Source organism: Rhincodon typus, chromosome 5 (assembly GCF_021869965.1).
Source record: "Rhincodon typus isolate 14 chromosome 5, sRhiTyp1.1, whole genome shotgun sequence".
NCBI classification, from domain to species: domain Eukaryota; kingdom Metazoa; phylum Chordata; class Chondrichthyes; order Orectolobiformes; family Rhincodontidae; genus Rhincodon; species Rhincodon typus.
The window spans coordinates 72,845,901-72,862,502 of NC_063336.1; the positions used below are offsets into that span (position 1 = coordinate 72,845,901).

Here is a 16,602-nt window from a genome sequence, read left to right on the forward strand (position 1 = left end):
GGTCTAGGCCCGAAACGTCAGCCTCTCTGCTCCTATGATGCTGCTTGACCTGCTGTGTTCATCCAGCCCTGCACCTTGTTGTCTCGAAGATAATAGCCTAATGTTTTAGAGTTATATCTGTAAAGCTGAAGTGGCTCTGTTTAGTTTCAGCTGTAGAATGCCGAGGTTGAATAAGACAGAAATAGTATATTCCCAGGCCCGTTCGTCCTTATCAAGAAATCCTTGATTTGTGTGTTCCAAGTATAGCCATTGTTTAAACGTAACCTTTGTATTAGAGTTAACCTTGGAACAATGCATTTAATTTTTAAAAAATTTAACATATTTTTCCAAATATCCTGTTCAAAGATATTATTACATACCTCTGGAGCAGGTGGAACTTGAATCGGGTCTCTCGGTCCATGAGTAGGGACCATCGTGTCACAAGATAATGCTTTAGATTTTAACATATTCCACATAACAATTTACAAAGTTTAGTATTTTCTGCATTAGTTTTATCTTCACAGTGTAAAAGGGTAATGAAAACTGTTTCCAAACATTAAAATAAAGCAAAACCTGGGAAAGGCAAATGGTCAGTAATGTCTGATACTTTTCATTTGTGGGAAGTGGGTATTTATTGCCCATCCCTAATTGCACAGAGGGCGGTTAAGATCAACTGCATTGCTGTGGTTCTGAAATCACAGAAGACCAGACCAAGTAAGGACCGCAGTTTCCACCTCTAAAGGATATTAGTGAATTAGATGGGATTTTCCAACAATCGAGGATGGTTTCATGGTCATCATTTATTCAAATTTTATTGAATTCAAATTCAACCATCTGCCATGGCAGGATTCAAACATAGGACCCAAGAACATTAGAGATAACAAGGTGTAGAGCTGGATGAACACAGCAGGCCAAGCAGCATCAGAGGAGCAGGAAGGCTGACGTTTCAGACCTAGACCCTTCTTCAGAAAACCCATTTCTTGTTATCTCAGATTCTCCAGCATCTGCAGTTCCTACTATCTCTGACCCAAGAGCATTACCTGGGTTCCCTGCTTAGTAGTCAAGTGATAATACTTTAATGGGAACTTTGCCAAATTAAGTGAGGATTGAGACATGAGTTCAAGGATATCAATCATTGGGTCCTCACTTGCTTTTACTTTAACAAAGCTGTAAAGAAAATTTCAAACCATCCTCTTATCTTTGTAAAGTGACAAACTGAATAAAGAGGATGAATCCATGGATAACTGACAACTTAAACAACAAGTCAAGGGATAGAGGGAGGTTTTTTTTTCCTTTATTCATTCATGGGATGAGAGTGCCACTGGCCAGGCAGCATTTATTGTCCATCCCTAATTGTCCAGAGGGCAGTTGAGAGTCAACCACATTGCTGTGGGTCTGGAGTCACATGTAGGCCAAACCAGGCAAGGATGGCCGTTTCCTTCCCTAAAGGATATTAGTGAACCAGATGGGTTTTTTCCTGACAATCGACACTGGATTCACGGTCATCATTAGATTCTTAATTCCAGATATTTATTGAATTCAAATTCCACCATCTGCCGTGGCTGGATTCGAACCTGGGTCCCCAGAACTTTATCTGGGTCTCTGAGTTAACAGTCCAGTGACAATACCACTAAGCCATTGCTCCCCGTGGTGACGTCAATGTCCATCACCCTTAAAAGCCAATTAGAGATTGATCATGTGTCCTTAAATCACTTCGTAATAAGTCATGCTTATCCTACACCAAACAGAATGTAATAATATAATTGATCATGCTGTGGACTGTGACGTAGAAAAAGTTAATCAGCAGTAGCTTTCAGTGAACAAGGCGCACATGAGCAGGTTAACATTATTGTGCTTCCAATCGGAAGTGTAAGGTCCTGGAGGGAGACACAGTCCCGGTGTCAACCTGCGCCTTAGGGTGAACTGGAATGCAAGAGCTACAGCAGACCCACAGAATCACAGAATCCCCGAATCCCCACAGTGTGGAAATAGGTCCTTCGGCCCAACAAGTCCACACCAACCCTCACAGCGTCCCACCCAGACGACATTCCCCTAAATCTACACATTCCTGAACACTATGGGCAATTTAGCATGGCCAATCAACGTAGCCTACACACCTTTGGAATGTGGAAGGAAACCGGAGCACCCGGAGGAAACCCACGCAGACATGGGGAGAATGTGCAAACTCCACACCCTCGTCCGAGGGTGGAATTAAACCCGTGTTCCTGGTGCTATGAGTCATTCCCCTGCTTTAATAAGCCTGTTGATTTATTGGTTGAAGTCCCAAATGGACACATGAATATTAGTATTTGAGTTCAAATTATACAAGATTCTTAAAGCTTCCAGCTTTATGCCTGGAGACAGTTGCGGAGTTGAAACAAGTGGCAATGGTTCAGGATATGTAATTGCGATCCAAAACCAGAATGCAGAAAATCCCCATCTGCAAAATCTTGCTTAGCTTTGAGAGAAAGGAAATTGGCTTTTTAAGTCATCTGGTCTTGGCTGTCTGCCTTTCTCCAATTCTCTCAGTGAAAGAGGGTTAGGTGCATGACCTAAAGCCCATAACTTTTCCTAGCCCTCAAAACAAGTTACCTTGTTACATTGCAAGTCAAAACAAAGCAGGACAACCATTTCTGCCCTCTCCCAACTCATTATGTCCACCCTACTAGGTAGACATCACCAATGGAAATAAAGGAGCGAGAGATTGACTTTTCCCATTTTTAGCTGTGATTAAGAGTACACTGGAAAGCAAAGTGGTGCCTCAATCTCACAGCACTATTTGTATGTAGGTTCAGCATTAGTTTAAGGGATTATTTATAGAGTTGTAAAGATGTACAGCATGGAAACAGACCCTTTGGTCCAAATTGTTCATGCCGAACAGATATCCTAAATTAATCTAGTCCCATTTGGCCCATATCCCTCTAAACCCTTCCCGTTCACGTACCCATCCAGATGCCTTTTCAATGTTGTAGTTGTTCCAGTCTCCACCACCTCCTCTGGCAGCTCATTCCATACACGCACCACCCTCTACATGAAAAAGTTGCCCCTTTGATCCTTTTTATATCATAGAATCATAGAATCCCTACACTGTGGAAACAGGCCCTTCGGCCCAACAAGTCCACACCGATCCTCAGAGCATCCCATCCACCTATAATCTACCTAATCTATACATCTTTCCCCTCTCACCTTAAAGCTATGCCCTCTATTCTGGACTCCCCTATGTTAGGAAAAAGACTTTGGCTACTCACTCTATGCATGCCTCTCATGATTTTATAAACCTCTATAAGGTCATCCCTTAACCTCTGACGCTCCAGGGAGAACAGCCCCAGCTTATCCAGCCTCTCCCTATTGCTCAAACCCGGCAACATCCTTGTAAATCTTTTCTCAACCTTTTCAAGTTTCACAACATCTTTCCGCTAGCAGGGAGACCGTACTTGAATGCAGTATTCCAAAAGTGGCCTAACCAATGTCCTGTATAGCCACAACATGACATCCCAACTCCCATACTCAATACACTGACTAATAAAGGCAAGTATACCAAATGCCCTGTCTACCTACGACTCTACTTTCAAGGAACTTGAAACCTGCATGAAGACTAGAAAATATAAATTACTTCCAAATATGCTGTGTATCAATTATTTGCTTTTCAGATCTCAAAGCAATTCTCCATAAATATAATCAGTTAATAGCTACTTTCTAAGGAGAATAGTTGTTATTAAATTTTCCAAAACAACAATAACCCATTACCATAGTGTGAAGGAATATCTGCTTGCGCATGAAAATAACGAATGGCATACTTCAAAATTATTTTTTGCTAATCACCTGCCTTTTGAACACTTCATTTTATACGTATTTAGAGACTCGGGGTGCGGCAAACTGTAAACGACAACCTTTCCACTGGAAAATGCAGCTGCTAGCATACCAAGTCTTGCCATCTGAGGAATCTGGACAAGAAAAATATAAACAGGTAAAAATCAATAGACTTTAGTACTGCATTTCACTCATTGTGGCAGTTTAAATTTAGTAATAGCACATTCTTGGCTGAATCAGAAAGTTGTGGGTTTAAATTACAATCCAGAGACTAGAGCACTTAATGTCACCCAAACTTGGGAGCCTTTGTATAAGGCATTAAGCTTAGTCTGCCTTCTTGGAGGAATTGAAATATCCCCTCGTCTGCACTCTACAGGGGGGCTGGATTGCTCACTCCTCTGAAAGGAGGTCAGCCAGATGTTAATGCACTGTCTAAACCAGCTCCACAGCCAGTGTTAAGAAATAGGAGGAGCAGACTATACATTCAGCCCCTCAAGCCTGCCCTGTCATTCAACAAGATCATGGCCGGTCTGCCCTGAGAACATGCTGCTGGCTACAATCAAAACAAAAACAAGTGGGACCTCAGCGAGAGGTAGCCCCATGCTCAGGAGCCACTGGCCAAACAGACTGGCCAGCAGTTCCACCTGTCTTGGCAGGGCCAGAGCTTAGTAATTGGTTTGTGGAGTGTATAATTCTGATCAACAGGACTGCTTAAAGCCCCACTTACCCTTAATTAATTAAATGTAGCATGTAAGCTGTCAATTTTAGTGATTGCCCAGCTGGTGTTAAATGGTGGGTTAGTGTCGGAATGGGCAGGGAGGCAGTGGATTTTTTCATTTCCTCCCCACATTGAAAGCATACCAGTTGGGGGCATGTAAAATCCAGCTCTGTATTTCTATTCCAAAAATAGCTGCATTCTCATGATGATCTAGTTAACATTACTTCCTGATCCAAGATCACTCTTTATCGCTCTGCCAAAAATCTGTCAGATACCTTTACAGTTACAGTAGTCACTACTAAAGTATCCCTGATTGTGAAGCACTGAATACGAAGGACTGAACTCAAGCTCTTTATTAGACAGATTTTTGATGGTTAATGGGAGAAAGGGAGGAAGGAAAAATGTAATATACATACAAGCCATGATCTTAGTGAATGACAGAGCAGGCTCGAGAGCAGACCAACATTACCAAAATGTCTTTCAAAAATCATTAAATCTTAATTAAATATCAAGCACCTCTGGTAAATTTTGAATGGATTTCCACAACAGGAATATACTTGATTAAAACATTTCAATATATACATTTATTGGGGACAGTAGGCTGGTTTTTCCTCGAGACCAATTCAAAATTTACTAAGTATAACATGAACAACAATAATCCCATAATCTCTTCAAACAAATGTAAAATTCATTGATTTGTCTTCAAATATGTCTGTTTTTTATTAAAAAAAAGTAACTTATAAATAAATTAAATAAATTTTAACTAAGCAGGTAAAATACCTTTCTAGTGGTTTCCGGCAGTTCCCATGCACCACTGGGACACCACTTCATATCCCAGATGCAACCGTACTCTGTGGCAATACCATAAGCTAAAGCAGCATTCATTTGAGGGCTATACAGCAAGAAGTTACAATTACTACATTTTGTTTTCCACTATATAAACACAAGCTATATGAGCATTGATACAATGCAAAACAAAATCAGGAATTTATTACAAAAGAAATATAACAAAAACACTCAGTGAAATTCAAATTTCCCCACATCACCCCAGAGGCAGGGGCCCTGTATAATGGGATGGGAAGAAATGGTGGAGGTCCTACATCTCCATGACTCCCTAGGGTGGGTGCGTATGGCTGATTGTGGGTGGAGGTTTGGGTTTGAGGGTCTGGGTGTGTGGGGAAGGGTGGGAGTGAGCGGCGGCGTGTATGTGTTGGGGGGGAGCAGTGTGTATGTGTTGGGGGGGGCAGCGTGGTGTGCACATGTGGGCGATGCGTGTTTGTGTGCGCGCACACAGGGTGGCAGAAAGGGGTCTGCCGAGAAGCTAACCAAGGCTCTTAAATGGTCACATACGGGCATCATCCCAATGCGGATACTCAACCAAATCGGTGGTGGGGACATCATCAATACATTAGTGTTTTACACCCGTAGAACTGGCAGGAGTTCTTCCTGTTTGGACAGATCTGCTACAGGCATGGTGAAGATACTTGCCTCTTACCCTGGAAGGTAACCCTCATTCCTCTCCAGAGGTTAGCTCACTGTCCTTGGCAAGCCTGCCTTACTGACATTCCTTCCAAACTCCAGTGATGATTCTAGGCCTAAGCCTCCTGTATTAGCAGTATAATTACACCATTTAAAAGACATCTGGGATGGGTATATGAAGGGTTTAGAGGGATATGGGCCAAATGCTGGGAAATGAGACTAGATTAATTGAAGATATCTGGTCAGCATGGACGAGTTGGACCGAAGGGTCTGTTTCCATGCTGTATATCTGACTCTCAGTCACTGCTTCTCTCTCTCGCTCTCTCTCTCTGATTGTTCAACAGCTTGCACAGCATGATATCCACTGTGACAAGGACAAAAACCCCAATGCCAACCAGGTAAATGCCTCATTGGGATTCAATTATTTTGGGAGTTTGGAATGACAGCGAAGGTGTTGTCATTGACTCTCCAGCTGGACAGGCCCCTTCTGCCAAGACAATTAAAGACCAACAATAGTATTTGATCAGCTATGCTGAAGACTAATAGCATTTGTTTCTTTCCTTATCAGAACATCCTGTCTGATCTCATTGATTCAATGTCATCTACCGGCTATTAGCTCAGGCTGAATCATGCATAAAACTCTGATCCTGATTGACATGAAACTTAGTTTCAAACTCCAAAGCTTACTGATTACCAAGATCACTTACTTCCAATTTCACAATATTGTTTGCCTCAGTCCACTAATTCACCACAGCTCAAACCCTTTACCTGTGCTTCAGTCTGTCTCCTTTAAGTGCAATTTTTTCAATGACAGAATCTTTGCCTAACTCTCTTGACAATTGGTTGGCAGTTGTCATCCCTTTCCTGATGAGTTCTGAGAAAAACAAAACATTCTTCTACTGCTCAGTGCAACCTTTATAACTATGCATAACTTCTTCCTGCTATGGTCAAATTTTACTTTTTAAATATTCAACATGAATTAAATTCTGATGGGCTGACATATCCATTTATTTGATAATTGCATCTATTTATTAACTATTGTTATAAATCGTAAGGCCAATAACGGGAAGCTCCCTTAAGCTCAGCAGAAATCTTTCAATTTTTTTTAATCGTGTTAACATTCATGCTTGAAAACACACATTTAATGTTTCCAGTTAATTAGAGTCAGAGTCGTACAGCATGGAGACAGAACCTTCGGTCCAACCAGTCCATGCCGAACTTGATCCAAAAGTAGACTACTCCCACCTGCCTAGTCCTCGCCCATACCTCTCCAAACCTTTCCTATTCATGTACTTTTCCAAATATCTTTTAAACATATAGTTGTACCCACATCTACCACTTCCTGAGAAGTTCATTTCACGCACGATCCATCCTCTGTTTAAAAAATTCACCCCTCATGTCTTTTTTAAATCTTTCTCCTCTCACCTTAAAAATATGTCCCCTACTCTTGAAATACTCTATCCTAGGGAAAAAGACAACTACCATTAACTCTATCTATACTCGTATTACTTTATAAACTTCTGTAAGATATTCTCTCAACCTCCTTTGTTCCTGAAATCCCTGCCTACCCAGCCTAACTCAAACCTTCCATACCTGGCAATATCTTGGTAAATCTCTTCTGAACCCTCTCCAGCATAATAATATCCCTCCTATAATTGGGCAAACAGAACTAGACACAGTATTCCAGAAGAGGCCTCATCAATATCCTGTACAACCTTAACATAACATCTCAACTCCTATACTCAAAGGACTGAGCAATGAAGGCAAGGGTACCAAACACCTTTTTAAGCACCCTGACTATGTGTGACGCAAACTTCAACGAATTACGTACCTGCACCCCTAGGTCTCTCTGTTATACAACACTACCCAAGGCCCTACCATTAATTGTATAAGCCCTACCCTTGTTTGTTGTACCAAAATACAATACCTCGCATTTATCAAATTGAACTCCATGTGTCATTTTTCAGCCCCTTGACCCATTTGATCAAGAACCCTTTGTAATCTTAGAAAACCTTCTTCACTGTCTACAGTGCCACCAATGTTGGTGTCATCCGCAAACTCACTAATCATGTCTTCTATATTCTCATCCAAATCACATATATAAATGACAAACAAAAGTTTTGTTTCACAAAGAATCCAAAAATAAAACATTTTGGATATAGTTTACTTCTTTCTTCTCACCATTGCTCCTGTTGGAGGTCTCCCAGTTGCCAAATCTGAAGTAATGTTGGCTCTGTATACTGATCCATCAGTTTATGCCTATCATCCATTCTTTTATTGCAATAAATAGCTGCGTACTGGCAAGCAGCTGAACCCTCGGGGGTCGGGCACCACTCCACACACCATACAGGACCACCTACAAAGAAGTTTACATCCCAGCGATCTTTATGAGCAGGTAGTGACTGGAATCTGCAAAATAAGAAATATCTACAGTACCAAAACAATCTATAAAATCAGGATTAAATTCCTGCTCCTCTCTCCTGTCAAAAACAAGCACTATCAATAAAGTATACGCCTCTAAATAGAATGCATATCAATGTCAATGGGCCAAAGTGACCACAGCAATAAAGGCAACACTTTTTGTTTATTTTATTTGAATTCAGTTTCATTCAACAATTTGCATTTCTATAGCAGCTTTAATTTAGAACAACATTGCAAGAGGTATAATCAAACATTTTCTCCTCTTGTTTGTACTTCACTTTTTCAATTTAACACACATAGGATATCCAGCCAGCCATCTTAAATTTCTTTATTGGTTGAAGACCTGCAATATTAAGATGTCAGCATAGCAGTAACATTGCTAAATTAGAAATCTAGAGGTTTGGAGTAATGGTCTGGGGTCATGGGCTCAAACCACCCCGCCCAAGGGTATTAAATTTAATTAATAAAATCCAGAATTGAAAACTAATCTAAGTAATGGTAACAATGAAACTATCATCGACTGATGCAAAAACCTATCTAGTTCACTTTAATGTCTTTTAGAAAAGGAAACCTGCCATCCTTACCTAGTCCGGCCTCTGACTTCAGATTTCCAATATTGTGGTTGACTCTTAACCGCCCTCTGAAATGGCTGAGCAAGGAACTTAGTTGAAGGGCAATTAGGGATGGGCAATAAATTCTGGGCTTGCCCGTGCCATGATCCCATGGAAGGACTTTTTTTTTTTTAAAATGACAGAGTATCTGACGGAAAAAGGCTGCATCAAGAATACGTGCTAAACCTTTCTTTGATGTAGATGATTTTGGTTAATAGTCCCACTGACTCAAGAATCAATCTTCCACATGAAATAGACCGAATGTCTGCACAGACTTGCTCAAGTCAATGTAGTTATAATTTATGTTTACTGTCACCTAGTAATTACCTCAGAGGTTTGCCCAATATCCAATGTGGACATGGTGAAAGATTAGAGGAGAAACTCTGGAAAGACATACAGATGGAGTTTCTTGAGATCTTCAACCAAAGGTGTGGCAACTTATTGATAAAAGTTCAAAGATCATTTTCAGCAAGAACATCCATAGGTAGTATGTAATTCAAGCTTCTGCCAATTCTTTTGTTGGGAGCAGGAACTGGAGTAGAACAGACATAAAACTAAAACAAAGAATCGTGGATGCTGGCATCCGAAACAAAACCTGAAATTGCTGGAGAAAGTCAGCAGATCTGGCAGCATCTGAGGAAAGAAAGCAGAGTTAACATTTGGAGTCCAGTGATCCTTCTTCAGAACAGACATATTTGGGGGAGGTGTTCATCCCTCAGAAAACTATGATGTTTCATCAGAATCCAAGCGCCTGAAAAATTACGCTGCTGCTCTCTCTGCAGATACTGTTGGACCTGCTGAGTTCTTCCAGCACATTATATTTTATTTCAGATTTCCAGCAAGGACACTACTTTAATTTTATATCAATCAACACTGCTCATTTAATTAATGAAAATTTGTCTTACCTTCTCAGTCTCTGAATTACAGAGTTTTCTCGAAGACCTTCCCTTTTAATTTTAAACATTGGTGAGATTCCTTCATTGGGCAAATACCTAAGTGATTCACTAAAAGAATATAAATTGAGTTTTTATAGGTTTTGACCAAACACAACTACTAAATGCAGCTTACATGGTCTATTTTATCACGCTGTGCATGGAATAGGTGGAATTAAATAGGTGACTCATTTTGATATTGCTTTCAGCAAATATTCAGGGATTATAATATTAGATGCTAGAATTGTTAATAAAACTATAGCTGCTTCAATCACTAACATACAAACAGGGAACAAGAGTAGGCAACTCGCCCATTTTCTCATCTCCGTCGCAATCAAGAATCTAATCTGTTCTGTATTAAAAATATGTAATGATTATGTGCCCACTGCTTTTAATAAAGGGAATTCCAAAGACACACAACCCTTAGAGAAAAAAAAGTTTCCTCATCTTTGTTTTAAATGGGCACCGCCTTGCTGTTAAACAATGACCTTTGTTCTGGAATCTCCTGCAAGAGGAAACATGACTACTCGCATCAAGACAAAAACATAAACACTTGGATAGGTTTCAAATTATGTTGTCTCTCTCACTAAGGAACAAAGCAGTGCAGATAATTAAAATTTGTGCAAAGACACAGCATTATAAATGAGAGCCGATTTTTACCCCAACAGATCCTAGTTGCTCAAATGCACACAATTACAAAGGATTACAGCACTGTTTAATGACAATCCACACTATTGACTTATACAGGTGTTATTGTCCATATGAGCTTCCCCTTATTTCATTTGACCCAAACTGATCAAAATGTTATTCAATTCCCTTCTCCCTCATTTATTTATCTCAGATTTCCTTAAACGCATCTGTTATTCATTTGCCTTAAACACATAACTATCTCTATTAGGTTTCTTCTCCTTTCAAGATAAAAGCACTCAAACTGTTAAGTTTTTCCTGATAGTTATACCCTCCCAACTCTGACATCAACCCTGTAATGCCTTTTGGTGATGTACGAGCAGGACCTGTGGCTTTATGTTTACAAATAAGTGAAGTTGGCAGGTTGATAAAGTAGTTGAAAAGGCATTTGGGGTCCTGGATTTTATAAACAGAGGCAAGGAATATGAATACAATGGGAATGTTTATATAAGTTTGGTTCAGTCTTAGTTCAGGTATTGTGTCCAGTTCTGGCCCTGACACTTTAGGAAGAATCTAAAGGTTTCAGACAGGGAACAGTATAACTTTACAAGTATGGTTTCAAGGACGAGACTTCAATTACGTGGCTAGATTGGGGAGGCTGTGGTCATTCACTTTACAGAAGAGAAGGCTAAGAGGAGATGTGATGAAAATGTGCGCAAAATGGCAAGGAGTCTGGACAGAATAAAGGAACCAACGTTTTTTGACAGAACATATCATTTGGATTTGGAATGCACTTTCTTACAGTGTGGAGGAGGCAAATTTTGTTTTGGCTTTCAAAAAAATGAGTTGAAGAAACACCTAAAGATAGAACATTTGTAGGGCTATGTGGAATGAAGGCAAGAGTGGGACTAGCAGCAGCCGGCATGGGCTTGGCAAGCCTCTTATGTGCTGTACTTATTATACAAGGTAAATAATGCAGAAGAGAACAGGACTTGGAATTCCCAAAATCAGAATATGCCCCCTTTCTCGCAATCAGAAAATAGATTCACCTGGCCAGATCAGACACTTCTTGGTGCCAAAATGTGGTTGTAAGAACATTAAAGAAATTAAGGTATACATAATCTTTCCTCAATATTTTACAAGCACTTATGGTAGGCATAAGTTAAAATTTTCAATTGGAGTAAATCAAATTTTAATGGTATAAGGCAAGAACTTTCACAAGTTGATTGGAGTAGACTGTTCGCAGGTAAAAAGATGTCAGACAAGTGGGAGGTGTTCAAGAGTGTGATACTGAGAGTTCAGAGGCATTTTATTCCTGTTAGAGTACAGGATAAGGCTTGTAAGATTAAGAAACTATGGATGAATAAAAATATTGAGGTTCTAGTCAAGAATAAAAGAGAATTTTTTCAAGATATAGACAACTTGGCTAAATCTCTTAACTAATATAAAGAGCGCAGGGGCATTCTTAAGACAGAAAGGTTAAGGTTAAGGATAATCCAAACAGGCCCTACAAATACATTAAGAGCAGGAGGGTAACTAGAGAGAGGAAAAACTCAGCAGGTCTGGCAGCATCTGTGAAGAAAAAAATCAGAGTTAACGTTTAGGGTCCGGTGACCCTTCCTCAGAAATCAAGAATTCACCGCACCAGAGACATTAACTCTGACTTTTTCTTCACAGATGCTGCCAGACCTGCTGAGCTTTCCAGCAACTTCTGTTTTTGTTCCTGATTTACAGCAGCTGCAGTTCTTTCAGTTTTTAACTAGAGAGAGGGTAGGGCCTCTTAAAGCTCTAGGAGGTCGTCTTTGTGTTGAACCCCAGGAGGTGGGAGAGATACTAAATGAGTATTTCACATCAGTTTTTACTGTGGAGAAAGAAATGGAGTCTAGAAAATGCAGAGAAATAAACTTTGATGTTTTAAAAACAGTTCACATTACAGAAGAGGAAGTTCGGGAGGTCTTAGAGGATGTAAAAGGTGGATAAATCTCCGGAACCTGATCTAATGTATCCCAGAATGTTGTGGGAAGTAAGGGAGGAAATTATGACAACCTTTGCAGAAATATTTGCATAATCTATAACTACGGGTGAGGTGCCTGATGACTGGAGGGTGGCTAATGTTGTACCTTTATTTAAGAAAGGTTGTAAGGAGAAACCAGGGAACTAAAGACATGTGAGTCGGACTTTGGTTGTAGGCAAATTGTTAGAAGTGATTATAAAAGATAGGATTTATGAACACTTAGAGATGCAAAAATTGATTAGTAGATGTTCAGCATGGTTTTGTGCGAGGGAAATCGTATCTCACAAACTTGATTGAGTTTTTTTGAGAAAATTACCAAAAAGATGATGGCAAAGCAGTAGATGTTGTTTATTTGGATTTTAGTAAAGCCTTTGACAAGGTTCCGCATGGTTGACTAATTAGTAAAGTTAGGTCACATGGGATTCAGGGTGAGCTTGCCAACTGTATACATAATGGACTTCACAATATGAGACAAACAGTAATGGTGTACGGTTGCTATTTGGGCTGCAGGCCTGTGACCAGTGGTGTTTCACCGGGATTGGTTCTGGGTCCTCTTTTGTTTGTCATTTAGATAAATGATTTGGATGAGAATATAGAAGGCATGGTTAGAGTTTGCAGAAGACACCAACATTGGTGGCACTGTAGACAGTGAAGAAGGCTTTCTAAGATTACAAAGGGATCTTTATCAAATGGGTCAATGGGCTGAAAAATGACAGATGGAGTTCAATCTGGATAAATGGGAGGTATTGCAGTTTGGTACAACAAACAAGGGTAGGGCTTATACAATTAGTGGTAGGGCTTTGGGTAGTGTTGTCGAACAGAGGGACCTAAGGTGTAGGTACATAAATTTTTAAAGTTTGCGTCACATATAGACAGAATAGTTAAAAAGGCGTTTGGCACACTTGCCTTCATTGTTCAGTCCTTTGAGTGTAGGATTTGGGAAATTATGTTGAGGTTGGTGACATTGGTGAGGTCTCTTCTGGAATACTGTGTCCAGTTCCAGTGGCCCAGTCATAGGAAGGATATTATCAAGCTGGATAGGGTTCAGAAGAGATTTACCAGGATGTTGCTGGGTATGGAAGGTTTGAGTCATAATGAAAGATTGGAAAGGCTGGGACCTTTTTCCACTGGAGCAAAGGAGCTTAAGAGCTGACCTGAGCTGACAGAAGTTTATAAAATAATGAGGTATAAACAGGGAAAAGATACCTGCCATCAACTCTAAGATGGGGAATTTCAAGACTGGGGGCATATTTTTAAGGTGACAGAGAGAGATTTAAAAAAAGACACGAGGCAATTTTTTTTTAAACACAGTGGGCGGTTCATGTGTGGAATGAACTTCCTGTTGAAGTGGTGGATGCACGTATAATTACAATGTTTAAAAGACATTTCGATGGATATATGAATAGGAATAGTTTGGAGGAAAATGGGCCAGGAGTAGGCAAGTGGGACTAGTTTAGTTTAACATTAAGATTATGTTCAGCATGGACCGAAGGGTCCGTTTCCGTACTGTATGACTCTATGTAACTTCCCAGATCTGCCAGGGTCAGCAACAGAAGCTCCGCAAAGCATATCCGGACTTGCAAGTTCCTTTTAAGAATGCCTTTAGCTGAAAGGGGTTTGAATTCCGAAGTAAGCAAAATTATGCTTCAGTTATACAAAGCTTGGTTAGATCTCAAATTGAGCTCACTATTTATATTCTGCCTCCCCGACTTCAGGAATGTATATAATAACTTTAAAGAGGTACAATATGTTCACTAGAATTATGCCAGGCTTCAAGGTTTAAATTATGAGGACAGGTTGCATAAACCTGCCTGGTATTTCTTTGCATTTTTAATACAAAGATGTGATCTTTAAACTGGGTTGGGTACTTGGAATATGATTAGAGGTACAAAACAGAAATAGGAACCAAGGTACAAAAAGTAGTTTACAGGATAAATCCAAAGTTAAAGCTTCTCTCTTCACAGACACTGACATTACTCATGACATTTACTCAACAGCAACACTTGGGGTTTTGGTTTTGTTACTGCAACTAGCCTTATAAACTATCAATCTACAATAGAATTGTACAGAAGAGGCCCTTTGGCTCATCACATTTGTACCACCAAAGCTGCATGAAACCTGCACGAGTTCCACTTTCCAGCACCAGGCCAACATACTTGAATGTTATTACATTTCAAGTACTCATACAAATACTTTTTAAACATTCTGCCTTAACTACCCTCTGAGGCAGCGCATTTCAGATACCCACGAACCTCTGGGTGAAAAAAAAAATGCCTCCTCAAATCCCCTCTAAACTTCCTTCCACTTTAAAATTATGCCCCCTTGTTGTCAACTCTGAGTAAGGGGAACAGCTGCTTTCTATTCACTCTGTCCGAAGTGCCTCATAACGTTATACAGACTTTTATTCGGTCCCCCTCAACTATCTTTGCTCCAAAGAAAACAACTAAAGCTTATCTAGCCTCTCTTCAGAGTTGAGGTGCTCCATCCTTGGCAACATTTTTATGTGTCTCCTCTGCACTCCCTTCAATGCAATCATGTCCGTCTTACAGTGCAGAGATCAGAACTGCACAAAGTACTCCAGCTGTGGCCTAACCAAAGTCCTGTACAGCTCCAACATAACCTTCCTACTGCTACAATTTACACCTTGACTGATAAAGGCAATAGCTGCTGTTCTGTTATCAAATAAATTGTTACTAAGTTGCAGTATCACTTACGGTAATGGAATGTTTACAATGAAAACCCATATACAGCCTCAGCAGGCACTGATAGTAAATCGAACATAGAGATGCCGTGAAAAACTGTTGAAGAAGAATTCTCAACTTTGAACTTAAATTTAGTGACTTAATCATTATGTTTAATACACAGATAACACAGATGTGCTGCTAGTTCAAGTGTATAAAGAAGTGGTTTTATAGCTGTAATTTCACAATAAAATTATCTGAATTACCTTTGTGAAAGAAAACTCCAGTCCTGCACTGAAGGCATCCAATGTGGAAACACCCATGGGGAGTGATGTTCCTCTCGACTGTTGAATGTAAAACAATTATTGCATTTAGTTCTATTATGTACTTCTATATCCAGATGTTAAGTGCATGGAAAATGTAAGAAAAGGATATTATAGAGCAATTGAATTTTTAAATTTACGGCATTTAAACCCAACTGCTCAGGAGCCTTCATCTTGACTCGGTCTTTTCTTGACTTCCATTTATCTCACTAAACTAAAGGAGCAGTGCTCTGAAAGCTTGTGATTTCAAATAAACCTGTTGCACAATACCCTGGTGTCATGCGACTTCTGACTAATCCCACGCAACACCCTGGCTAGGTTCACTCTCATCCGTATTTGCATATCTCCAAGGATACTTGTACTTGGATTTAGATGGTCACCCGAGGAATGTTACAAAGCTCTATTGTTCACTTCCTCTTTTGTCTTGGGTGCATATTGCCCTTCAATGACATTATTCACAAGCATGGAATCAGCTTCCATATGTATGCTAAAGCAGCTCCATTTCTGTACTATCCGCTTTCATTACATGATCACTGTTATCATATTAACACGAACAGAAATTGCTAAAAAAAAATTCAGTAGGTCTGGCAGCATCTGTTGAGAGAAAGCAGAATTACTTTTTCCGGTTCAGTGACCCTTCTTCAGAGCAGATTGTAGCTAGGAAAGATTAGTATATACACTGAGGGGTGGGGGAGAGTAGAAGAATAAACAAAAGGTGGAGATTGAGCCCAGTGAGACAGAACAACAGATGAGCAGACAAAGGAATGGGTAAAGGTCAGCCTGGGAGAATCAATACTTGGTAATGGGAACCATTAGTAGCAGACACCCTGCACCTTGTTGTCTTGTAGCAGACAATGGGTTGGTTGTGGTAGCAGCCACGTGATGACAAGGACTGTTTCAGAGATAATAGGAACTGCAGATGCTGGAGAATCTGAGATAACAAGGTGTAGAGCTGGATGAACACAGCAGGCCAAGCAGCATCAGAAGAGCAGGAAAGCTGACGGTTC

General features: G+C 40.1%; 1 protein-coding gene across 1 annotated transcript in view; it reads right to left on the bottom strand.

Moving 5' to 3' along the window:
• Nucleotides 1–16,602, bottom strand: part of gtf3c2 (general transcription factor IIIC, polypeptide 2, beta) — an 88,979-nt gene that overhangs the window by 47,835 nt on the left and 24,542 nt on the right. Inside the window, exons 5-9 of the mRNA XM_048597068.1 lie at nucleotides 15,539–15,616; nucleotides 9,924–10,022; nucleotides 8,168–8,395; nucleotides 5,288–5,399; nucleotides 3,806–3,923 (exon numbers count right to left, since the gene is read on the bottom strand). Coding sequence (XP_048453025.1) covers nucleotides 3,806–3,923; nucleotides 5,288–5,399; nucleotides 8,168–8,395; nucleotides 9,924–10,022; nucleotides 15,539–15,616 — 635 coding nt within the window. The remainder of the gene's footprint in view (nucleotides 1–3,805; nucleotides 3,924–5,287; nucleotides 5,400–8,167; nucleotides 8,396–9,923; nucleotides 10,023–15,538; nucleotides 15,617–16,602) is intronic.